The sequence below is a fragment of the Heliangelus exortis genome, chromosome 1, assembly GCF_036169615.1.
Source record: "Heliangelus exortis chromosome 1, bHelExo1.hap1, whole genome shotgun sequence".
Taxonomy (NCBI): domain Eukaryota; kingdom Metazoa; phylum Chordata; class Aves; order Apodiformes; family Trochilidae; genus Heliangelus; species Heliangelus exortis.
This window is the reverse complement of record NC_092422.1, coordinates 187,952,038-187,964,828: the sequence shown is the minus strand read 5'-3', so window position 1 is coordinate 187,964,828 and position 12,791 is coordinate 187,952,038. Positions and strand designations below refer to the sequence as shown.

The window sequence follows — 12,791 nt, the reverse complement described above, 5'->3', positions numbered from 1 at the left end:
TAAAGAATTATTGTAGAAAAAACATTCTGGCTAACTTTGCATGCATGTGGCAAAACTCAGGGATGGAATTAAAAAAAAGAACATTTGAAGTATTCCTGCTTAGAAGTACAAAGAATAGAGATTGCTTCAAATCTTTGGTTTTTTTATTCAGGATGATAGTGATTTCATAAGGAGTCTCAATTTGCTCATAAGTAATTCTACATTATTTCCAGTATATTTTGAACATACTCAGTTCAGAAGTTTCAAAATCAGTGGAGGCCGGATTTTGAGGGTTGGCTCTTTGGGTTTTGTTTTTGATTTCTTTATTTTGGTTTTGGGTTGGGGTTTTTTTGTTTGTTTGTTTTCTCAGACTACTGCAAAGCAATGAATTTGACTTTTTTTCATCAAAACATTTAGAAAAATGTGAAATCTATAGCTTATTTCTGAGCTTCCAGAAGGAAGGAAATGGCTATAGCACTAGGCAGTGGGTTTCTTCCGGTATTTAATATCCATAATTTTTAGCATAAACGGAATCTTCTCACTTTTCCATATCACTTACAGCTGAACTATGCCTGAGTTCAATGTCTCAAGTCTCACCTGTAACTCCGCTTTAGCTGCATGGCCACCTAGTAACCACTATGCATGTTTGCTGTGCACAATGCCCATTAATGCCCTTTGCCCAGCACTGGATCAGAACATTTGACCTGTCCTTGGTTTTCAAAGCCTATCATCTCCGTCGGGAAGAAACAGATTGGTTTGACAAGCCCAGGGAATCTCGTTTGGAGAATGGACATGGCCTCGACAGAAGGCTGCCAGAGAAGTTGTCCCACTCTCGGCCACCAAGTCAACACCAAGATCAAATAAGCTATCAAGTAAGCTGTGCCTTTAGTGTTATAAATGTTTGACAATTTAATCATACTGTCTGGTAGTGCAGGGAGTAGAGGATTAATCAAATTACAGATCCATTCAGCTGAAGTGCTGTTGAACCTGTGTATTTGTCATCAGTAGTCGATGATGACATTAGAACAACATTTTTCTGCAATTCAGTGTTAATTTAGCAGGTTGCCTTTTGATTTTTGAAACATGTCTAAAAGCAATTAATCTGCTAACCAGAACTACCCAGACATTAGGTATTCCTATTAAAAAATAAAATAAAATAAAATAAAAACAGTCCCATTTTACCTTATTAGCTTTATCCCATCCAAATTCAAGCACCTTCTTTTAGTGGTTTAAGGGAAAGGGTTCCTTTATGCTGTTGACACTTTTTTGTTGGTCAGCGTAATCCTATATAGTCTAGGATCAACTACTGTATAAATAAGCAAGATTTTATCAATCTAGTAATTAAAATGTTTCATTTATTATAATGAGAAAGAAAAATGCATTCCACTTTTCAAGCTTGCCAGCTTTGAAATCTAGTTCACCTTAGTATACCACCAAATATCCTCCTTCTATTAATGAAGTTTATATATTTCAAATCTTTCAGGTTTTCATCAGATTGCTTCAGTTAAAATTTTTACTGATTGAGATTGTACTGTGTTTTCCATGAGATACAATGGATGTAAGAGAAGGTATTATATGACCCCTTTGTGATACTTAAGAGTTTATATTACTCATGTTAATTACTCATGTGACATACAAACAGGAATATACTACTGTCATGCAGCCTTTGAAACTTTTTCCATGGTGAGCTTTTTCACTGACATTTTTGTCAACACTATGTAGGTTTCATGAAATAAGGATGTAGATTTTATGAAGTAAGCATTCAAATATCTTACAATACAAGGTGTATTTTTTTTTTCTTTTTCCCTCTGTCTCTACTTTGGCATATATTGAGTTTTAAGCAGGCTAGGTTGTCCTGAGCCCCTGCTTCTGAAGACCCTCACAAAGTATATTTCTTGGTTCATAGGTCAGTACAATTCCCTTGAAATATTTAAGTCACCCATGAGAAACAGGACATTTCCAAGTTTAGTGCAATTGTTAAAATATCTAATCTAATGAGTGAATTGTTAGCCAGCCCCTCACTGCAATTTAAGATTGAATTTAGCAGGCAAGTTCTCATTTTTAGTCACTCAGCAATATTATTCTCACTGCATGTCAGGATGAGCCCAAGTTTGTACTCTCTGAATTGCAGAAGCAAAGGCAACTCACTTTGCAATTTTTTAATGAAGAGGAACATTGTTAGTTTTTTTCTCAGATCCTTCTTTTGCAAAATATCTTCATCAACAGCATTCTATCAGTAGAAAGAACTTTTCACATTTAGGTTTTCTAGACAGCATGACATTTGTGCTCTGCAAAGAGGAGATGTAATGATTCAAAGGTGTAAGACTACCTTAGCTATGGAAATTCATGGTGCCAGCTTTCACAGGACTTGTGCATTACTTCATTTGGAAATTAGGAGATAATGTCTGACCCATCACCTCAAGCATCCATGTTGCTTTTCCTGGAGATTTAACTCACATAAAGTTTCCCTGGAAGACTGTATTTCCTAAAGGATTACAGGCAGGCATGGTTGCTGAGATTTGCCTTTTCAGGCTGTGTCTAAGATGGTGAAGGAGGAGGTGCAGCACCATTTCAAAACAGAAATTACTGTGGCTTTGATGACCTGACCAAAAGACGAGTTACTACGTTGTAGCTGTTCCTATGGACCTATGGATTTTGTCTAGAATACTAAAATACACTTGATGATTTTTCTTTCTTAAACTTAAATGCATCACTAAAGAAATTTGTTCCTCTTAATTGTCCTCTTTACTTATAGAGTACCCTTATATGAAGTATCCATACAGTATCCATACAGTATCCATACAACAAAAGTTGTAAGAAAAATGAAGTCTATATTTAAACTGGTTTTCTCTAACTGTTAGAAAACCTCAGCACATTTATTTTCCATTCATTCCTTCTTTTTGTAATTCCTTTTTTTTTTTTTTTTTTTTTTTTGGGTGGGGGGGAAGGAATGACACCTTGAACTGGCTAATACCATGAAATACATGACCAGAGCTTAAAGCTTAAATCTCTGGAGAAAACACTTTATAGTCCCATTCTCAATTAACTCACTGGGATGCAGTCCCAAAGGCCATCAAAGCAATGTGCAGAAAAATGTGACCTGAGTTCCACGGGGGCTTAAAAGCACAATAGGAGGGAAGATACACTAGGGAGTCAGTATGTGTCTGATCTCAAGAGGATGACATGAGCTGAAAAAGCCATTACTTGAGTGTACCACATGCTCTCAGAAAGGCAAGGGAAGGATCTCCATAACAAGGACTAATGGCAGGAACCTCTGGGGGGTAGGGAGCAAATAAAGAGAATCAAGTCACCCTTTACCCTGTGACTTTAGTCTGGTCTTGGGGACTTACATGTCCTCCATTCCTGCAGCCTTGCAGCAGAGAGTGCCCATTCTGTGCCACAACTCAGATTTATGCTGTTGTGGTTGTGCATCTTAGTGGGGTCCCTCTGTGTCTTCACTGGGGTAGCTGGGGGAATAGTTATCTGGAATATATTCAGGTGAAAGGATTTCACCTTTAGTGAAAATTAGACGTAAACACTTGGAAACACAAAATAATTTGTGATTTATAGAGTTTGAAATAAACTAGTAATTTTCAGACAGGTATCTATAGATATTAGTGATTAAAATTAAACCATCAAAACCAACATAACTGTTATTTCCATTATCTATTTACAGCAACCACTATTTTTTGCTATTTATTCTGCCACTTTCAGACAAATTCTGTTCTTTAGGTAAATGCCTAATGACATTATCAATTTAAGTACTGATGCCCACCAAAAATAAAAATAATGATCTACCCTGAATGCTAATAGACTTTAATCCTTTTATTTAGAAGTATATGAATCACCAAGATTTATAATAAATTCTGGAAGTTAGATAATGAGGAAGTAATAGGCCAAAATAGGAGATGGCCTGTATTTTCTGATAGATTTGTCAACAAATCATGTACAATATGACATTGAACATTATTATATATTTTTTAAAAGGCTATCTTGCTAAAGAAAAGTAGGATAGAGCAATTAAAAAAAACATGAGTTAAAGTTTATGAGCTGCAATGTTTTTCAGTTAAGTTGAATTACTCCACCAAAATGGATACCAGCTAAGGATCTGTTCAAATTTGTATTGCACTATATGGTATTGTTTTTATTTAATTTAAAAAAAAAAAGTACATTCTTTCAGTTGTTTTAGAATTTTATGTTAGCTACGTGTGACAAAGACATTATTTTTACTGTTAGAGTTACTGAATTTCTGATAATGTCATTGAAAACAACAATGTCCCTATCTATTTATAAGCTTGTAAGGCTCTTGTCACTTCATATACTTCTCATAGTATTAGAACTTGTGTTCTGGCAAAATTCCATGATAAATCCTGAAGTCTGCCTGAGCTCATGGTCTGATATATTCTGGGGTACTTGTCCACTACTAAATTCACGATCTCCTTTTGACTGAGATTGATTACAGTCAATAATACACTCAGTGTGTTACGGGAGGATTTCAGCCCTGTAGATGCAACGTCATGCACTGGGTAAGAAACGGAACTATGACAAAAGATGTATAAACCCTTCTGCTCACCATGGGATTGAGCTAAATGAGTCCTCTGACTTCTCCATTTCCCCTCCCATCCTTTATATGTGCTATATATTAATGCTGTAAATTCTCCAGGGCAGAAATTCTGTTTGAAGTGCTCAGTTCAGGAGGAGTTTGATCCCTTCAAATGCTATTTAAATATAAATAAAAGTAACAAACTCTTGGCAGCAGGCTGCTGATATACTCAGATTGCTCCATATCCATGCTGATTAATATAGTCCCATTGGTTCCTTGAATCTGCCTCCCCTGGGTCCCATCCTGTTGACACTCAGCCAGGAGCTGTCACAGGCAGCCATGCCCTCTTCTCTCTCTGTGTGCAACACTCAGGCTCAGCACCAATGTGGCAGGGGCAGAGAGGTGATGGATTTCACTTCACTTCTAAAAGACCAAAGGCAAAGAGGGGGTGTCATAGCTGTGAGGTGCATAGGTGGTTCAACAAACACTCTTACTGCAGAGATGTTTTGGTGTGGGCTCACAGCAGTCATCCCTGGGTTAGTCCCTGCTGCATGGCCCTCCCTGTGCCTGTGTCACTGGGGGGCAGGTGGGATCATCAAAGGTGGAAACCTGGCTTTTTCATGTGTATTGTAGAGTTGTGTTGCTTTCAGTTTGACATCTTCCAATGTCAACCCAAGTAAATGTTGCATATTTTCAGGTGGAATGTAGTCCTAAAAGTTTTAGGGTAAGCTTTGCAAATTTTTTTTAATTTCATGTTTGAATATGTGCTTTTTCTGAAACTAAAACAGTTACTTGTGGCTGCTTACATGTTCAACTACCATTTTGATTAGGTCTGTATGAACAGGCTTTTGTAATAATTACAGAAATTATATTTAATTTCATTCTCTTGAGCATCACCGTTACAAGGAATTAATGTTAAAGAAGCTGCAGAAGGCAGTTCTATTCTAGACAATAGAAAATAAAAATCAAAACCAAACCATATTCAAAATTATTCTGGCTTTATGGAAGCAGGTACCCATTCTCCCACAGAAGGCTTTTGCAGTCTGACAGGTAATATAGTTATTGATGAAATTGATGTCTTTTTATGTTTTTGTGACATGCATGTTTGTGTTCCTCAGATCAATGGGAAGCCCCTGCAGTACATTTTCCCTTATGCAAGGCTCAAACTACTGAGAGACCCAAAGGATCACACAGTTTCAGGTAAAAAAAACCCAACAACCTTGCTTTAACCTAATAATTAATTTGATTAGCGTGACTCATGCAAAAGATTTGCAATATTAAAAATAGTCCCTGTGTCGTATGCAGCAGGAAGTTCAGTGGTCATTTTCAATCTTTCTAGTTCATTATAACAGAAAGCAGCAGTATGGAAAAAAGGTCACATCTGTTCAAGATACATAAGCTATTCAGACATTAAAAATAGTGGAAAAATATGTTGTGTGTCACATATGAGCAATATGTTTTGTTGTTGCTTTTTAGATTACTCTGTACAATCTCTGTACAGGAAGTTTCCATAAAATAGGCTTCTGTAGCTGTTCAACATGTACAGGAAAAAGAATTTTGTTCCTTCTGTACTGGAAGTATTCTACAAAGAGGAAATATCAAATCCCATTTTCCAGTGATATTTTCATATAGAAACATTTATCACAGGGCTGCAGACTTTTCCCTAACACTAACACAATGTTCATATAAGTCTGAGTCTTCTTACAAAGGATATGAAAATGGTAAAGGTTATAGTCATTCATCTCCCAGACTGTGAGCAGAAGTGCAGAGGAATGTTTTCATGTATCAAATTTTAAAATGATGGTTTTAAGCAACCTGGTCTAGTGCGAGATGTCACTGCCCATGCAAGGGGGTTATAACTGGAATATCTTGGAACCAAACCTTTCTATGATTCTGCGAATAGGCTGCCAGTTACAGTATCTAGCACAGGGTAGGCTTGGGTTTGCTTTTGGAATTGTACTCACATACAACAGTGATGAGGAACTGAAAGGTTTCCGTAATACGCTGTTTGTCTTCTTTCAGAGATACACTCTTTAAGCAGCTTGGTTGTGGAACCATCAGACTTTAACTTGTTGGAATAATTCTCAATAGTGTGTGCCAAACACTTGGCACGTTTTCTACGTAGAACTAATGAGCAACTGCCAGCTCTGGTGTCCCCTCGAGCATTAAGTGGCACGAACTTACTTGAATTGCTAAATATTGTTTTTACAGGGTTTCTGGCAGTAAAATCTCGATCATTTCCACCCCCAGTATCCACCTCACACTTAGGGTGTTAAATGAGTGTTCTGTATTCATTATGAGGAATTTACTTGCTAGTCAGTGTAACGCCCACTGATGATTTCAGGGTACAGAAAGCCTCCTCTTCCCACATGGAATGGAAGAAGCTGTGGGGTCTGGCTGTTGTGGCAGCCTCCACTGCCCCAGGCTCTTACAGTCCACAGGAGCTCCTTGGCATCCCCGGGGAGATACTTGCTCTTCAAGGTGATGAGTAATGCTGTGATCCCAGCTGCTGTTTTACTCACCAACAAGTAGAATAGCAACCACACAGCTGAGTATAGCTCATGATTTAATGTTGCTGAAGGTCTGCTCTCCTCTATAAATTTACTCACCCTCGTGCCACATAAAATGCCAGTTACAAATTCTCCACTAGCTCACATGCTGCAGCCACAGTATTTAGCTGTGCATCAGGGTAAATGCCTTGTTAGCAATGGCTGGAAAACCTAAGTGTAGATGCTGACTTCCCATTTGCTAATGCCCTGTGCAGCATGGGATCTCACTTCATCAAAAAAGCTCACTCAGGAGCCTGCTAAGGTTTCGAAGCCCACACTGGGATTGCTCCCTGCTGTATATGTGCTACATTGTACCTAAATTCTAAGTGGAGTAAGCAAGCACAGCCCTGTCTCTGCAAACTACACTCATACTTTTGGGCTTTAGTAAAGATGCGCCCTGGGAGGCCTGAACAGACTTCTATATAGATTTCCCTACAAATATGCTTTAGAAGCAAATTGTATATAAAAGAATCAAAATGGAATAGGGTGCCAATATGGATAACCTGAGGAGGAGCAGGCACTGACCTCTTCCCTCTGAAAACAGATGATAGGACCTGAGGGAATGGTAGGAAAATCTGCTGGGGGAAGTTTAGGTTAGCTATAAGAAAAAAGCTTTTCACCGAGAGGGTAGCTGAGCAGTGGAACAGGCTCCCCAAGGAAGTAGTTATTGCACCAAGCCTGCCTCAATGGAGTTGAGTTCATTGGGGTGTTCTGTGGGGTCATTTCTGCACATGCAAGAACAGTCCCTACTGATTATTTAAATTATCTACATGCAGTTTTGTCAGTTCAGCAGCAGAAGCTGTCTGGCGAGATACCTGAGACTGACAGGTTCTCCTCTCAGGCAATTAACAAAGATATCATAAGGAGACAAATCGTGTATCATTTAACTGGTGTCTGCACAGCAGGACCTATCAGGGGAAATCTTCCATACTGTCCATAATTCCCATTTAAAGAACTCCCATAACCATTGGTTGTCTGCTTTACTAGGAAGATGGCCAGTGGTTCAGTCCATCACCACACTGAAAAATTCCTGGTCCAGCCTGGGCATCAATGACTCAGTGTGCTGGATCAGCCCAGGCACCCAGCTATAACTATAGCACAGCTGTAACTATAAGGGCAAACTTGAATTTCATTCTAGTATCACCATTGTATTTTAAATTCCATATATTTCATCACAGACTTTCTTACCATAGTGGAGGTTACTGCCTGATTATGGACCCAGAAATTGTCTGTATGAATATCAATAATAAGAGTAGTTCCAAATAATTTAAAATCCAGGATTTATCACTATGTATTATATGCACATATGCTTTGCTTATTTGCTTTCTTGATAAATGTAAACTGGCTCTGAGGTACAGATGCCTTTGATGCCTCTTACATAATCTAGCATGATTTTGAAGACAAAATATTTACTGAAAATTTTAGTATGAGAATGAACTGTGTAAGGAATGAGGAACTGGGCCAAAATTGTGATGGTAAGAGAATATTAACTCTGAATGAAAAATGAATGTACACATGCAAGCTGGCCAACCTCTTGAGGGTTCTTGTTTTTTTATCATATGCCATCATCTAGCACTCACAGCTTTTCTTTCCTAGGCATGCAACCCTGATAGGAGGAAGGAATTGCCAAGGTTTTTCTTAGCAAAGATTTACTAATAATTTGTAAATAATAATAATAGAAACAAAAAACAAACAAAAAACCCCAAAACAAACAAACAACCTCCCCACACACAAACTAAAGATATTTGGCATCATTGTTTTACTGAGGTGCCAAAGTAATGATAGCAGTTAGCAGGAAATGATAATATAGTAGAATTTAATTCTGCAGAAGCTCACTCTTTTAACTGAGAATTCTGTGTTCCCATTGGAACCTTTAGCACAGCAGCAAAAACACTGCCAGCACTGCCAGCATTTTTTCATCTGTTCTTTAAGACATCATGGTTATATTTGAAAAAGCGAAGAGAGGACAAGTCTATTGAAGGTAATGAAAGCACTGGCAATGCCATTGGGAATATTGCAAAGATAAAATCCTACATAGTGTTATTCCTGATTAGAAAAGAGGTACATCTAAGTCACAGGTAGTTTTTGCTGCTTTGCCTCACATAGCCTGAGTCACAAGTAACTTTTCACTGTCCAAAGGTGGGATATTCCATGTTTCCAAGGAGCAAGATGTAGCTTTGAGGAGGCAGATTGTCTGTCTTGTGGAGCATCCTCTTTAGTTCTCCAGAAAAAATAAACGGGAGAGAAGCAATTCGGGGAAATCTATGAACTTTAGAATAAAGAAGAGAATTAGACTGTGGGAGAAGACTGGGTCTCTAATCTTCACTTTATCAGTAATGTCAATGAAACTGCTGAGTGGATGATGTGGTAGCTGTAACATTGCACGGACGTCAGAGATGCCTCATACTCTCCCTAAGGATTATTAACTCCTGCACACAGCACGACACTTCTGCAGCATGCCAGCTCATAGACTGCTTATACCAAGAGACAAAATAAGAATTTGAAGCTTTCTTATATCAAGTCCTCACTACAATCTCTACATAAAGAGCTGTATATATTTAGGGTACTTACACCTGTGAGTTCAACAGATTCAGTTCTTACAAGCAAAATACTGAAGTTCAGTGAATATGTGATTACTAAACACTTAAAAAAACATATTAAATATAGTCACAGTTTGTGTTGAATGTGATAGAGTAGTCAGAGAGGGTGAGAAGTGTAACCCACCTCTTGTTATCATACTCTTTTCTTAAAAAATTGCATATCTTGTTTCTTTGGTTTAATGTTGTAAAGAACTGGGATAATACTTTGCACAAAAAAACAATACTCTCCTCTAACACTCACTTATCACTGGGGAAGGATTGAATCCTTAATTAATGGCCATTATTCCCTCAAACAATCTCCCCTTGTCAGAGACATGGTGCAGAAGTTAAAAACACGTAAACAGAAAGGGACAGAGCTGGTGCAGCCCTGCACTGTCAGGGATTTTCCAGTGAAGACATATATCAGTAAGTGATAACAGGAATGAAAATAAAGGAATGAAGAGATGTCCATTTCTGTCTTAATAGCAATGTTAGAAAGAACATATTACCATTCAGCCTTTCTAAATAAAAAGAAAAAAGACCACTAAGATTTTTTTATATTTCTTAGAAACATATTGTAGAGATACAGACATACAGATATTACATGTCTATTTTTCTTCTCTCTAAACTAACTTAACATGAAAAGCACTATGTGATTTTAAAATACTTTCCATTAACTCTTTTTGGCAGCTCAGTTGTTTATGCATTTTTCAGTGTATGAACATCTGTTGAAGGATGTCTAATGAGATCTTAAGATGAGTGGAGATAATTCAGAGGGCAATGTGTCAACTGGTCATAAAGGTCAAACTTGCTTTCATAGCTCTCATGCAGAAAAGGCTGCAGAAACAGATCACTAGAACACTGAATGTTATAGGTAAGTCGGGCCCCAGGTTTCCATGGAAAGTCAAAAGGAAAGCAGGCACCTAAAAAGGAGATTAACAGAAGCCAAGCCACAAATCTCTGTGTTTTGGAAATAAATTATACAGACTGGCACTTTTTCCTGGAGAATTAGAAGAAGAGACATTCAAGGAAGCATATCATTGGTGAGATAACTTTTCAAGGACATAAGAAAAAGTTAATAACATAGTAATAGCAATTTAAGTGTCACTTTGCAGGTGAGGCATAAATTGTCTTAATGACTCTTGGAAGAAAATGAAAACTTTCTGCTCCCTGCTATGCATAGTGGCTGTGAAAAATGTGCATAGGTTAATAATAACACTAAATGAGGCAGTTACAAAGGGCAATTAACCCCGACACACAAAAAAAACTGCTTTTTGAAGGGTTAATTTCAACAAACAGCAAGGTGACTAATAAATTACTATGCACTTTATTCATATGCTGTTTTTCTTTTACAATAGTTATTATGCTATATGTATATTAATAACAGAAGTATTAATTTTGTGTGTGACATCAAATGAGTAGGTCACAAATAACATACGAAGTCTTACAAGATTTATGCCTATTAAAAAAAAAAAAAATGAAGCAAACTAATAAGTTTGTCATCTTCCCCCTTTCAAATGTGGAAAAGTTAAATTTCTGTGTTGCTTCCTTTTTTTCCAAAACAAAGCAAGCCCTTATCCACAGTTTGGATGTTGGTAAGGAATGAAATGTCAAATGGCCTCACAATACATCCTAGGGACAGTCTGGACAACTGCTCTGTGATACCTCTTCTGAAAATAAAACACAAGTTTCTGTCTCTGCTGTTGCTAACTTAGGATCTTTTCCAAGCAAGGAATCAAAACTTAATTTGAAATTTAACATCAGCAGAACTGCAATTCCTTCACTTATTTTGTGTAATTGATGTGAATATTATAATTTTTTAAGGAATGATACCCCAAAACTTGATACTGCCTCCTTGAGAAAAGAAGGGAAGTTCAAGTTTGTTGTTTTTTTTTTTTTTACAAAGGCTTAAATAACTAATTATGTCTTGTTTATTTTTTATATAATAGTATTTTACAGTTCATAATTCCAAAAATTCTTCCTCAGTCATGACAGATACCCATGCAACACAGTTTCAGTTGATTCTTGCTCAGGGGAGGCATTTGGGTGAGATATTCCTTTGGTTTTCCATCAAGAGGAACTTGCAAATGTGCAGAAGCTTTACTGGGTGCCTGTTAAGCACAGGCAGTATTGTAGTTCCTACAGATTCCTCAGAATTTTAACCAAGAACCTGAAGTTTTTCTCATGGTGTGTACTCTCTCCATGGTGTCTCATGTCCCCAGAGAAGGGGTAGAGTTGAGTAGCTTCTATTTAACAATTGCCAGCACACATTTTCATTAATATCAGGTGCACTGTCATGAATTTACAGTTTGTAAAGTATCTGTATCTGTAATACCTGGACATTACCAACATCTACAACACAAGATCAGCACACAAAGCTGCTAAATCCTCAAGTCTTTTCCTAGTGTTTTCTTTAAAAAATATAGATAGCTTCAAAAGCCAGAGATCCTCTTCCAAAATGGTTAATTAAAACCAAGTGCTTTGAAGTTTTGGTCCCATATGTTAAGTAAACAGCTAAAAAAGCTCATTGCATTCACCTAGAACTGATCTGTTGTTTGCTGAGAGTAGCTGCTAAGACATCACTAATATGTAAGATTCATAACAAACCAACTACATTGAGGTATGCCACCAGAACATTCTTTGTCTAAATCATTTTCCTCTGATGACAGGGCTGCCTCATACTATTTGGTAAACATCAATAAAATCTTTCCAACTTTTTCTCCTTACTGAGAAGATTAATTAAACGCTTGAGCTAAAACCAGCACCTGTACCTTTTTTTTTTTTTTTTTTTTTTTTTGTATTGAAGCCATGAACAAGCTGACATATTGGCAGAAGATGTTGTTTTTTACAGTAGATTCATCCTAATAAGAATCTTTAAAGTTTGGAGAAACTGGCCTGAAATTAGAGTATTGCAGTAAGCTGAGAGTCACATTAGATTTCAAGTATTTTCTTACATTAACATTTAGCCTGCGACTGGGATGTAAAGGTCTGGATGTCTGGGCAACTTGCTGAGTAAAAACTGGTTAGATATTTGGGTTTTGAACGTGGTGTTTAATGAGCTGTTCTTTCCCTGAAGACAGGTAACAAGTAGAGTACCAGAGAAGATCCTGTCGTGGGACCTGCCCTGTACCCTGATGGAGT

The 12,791-nt window shown here is 37.4% G+C and overlaps 1 protein-coding gene across 1 annotated transcript in view; it reads left to right on the top strand.

The window, feature by feature from the left end:
- The window catches only part of PCLO (piccolo presynaptic cytomatrix protein), a 286,482-nt gene that overhangs the window by 165,836 nt on the left and 107,855 nt on the right, over positions 1–12,791 (top strand). Inside the window, exons 8-9 of the mRNA XM_071734051.1 lie at positions 703–851; positions 5,641–5,722. Coding sequence (XP_071590152.1) covers positions 703–851; positions 5,641–5,722 — 231 coding nt within the window. The remainder of the gene's footprint in view (positions 1–702; positions 852–5,640; positions 5,723–12,791) is intronic.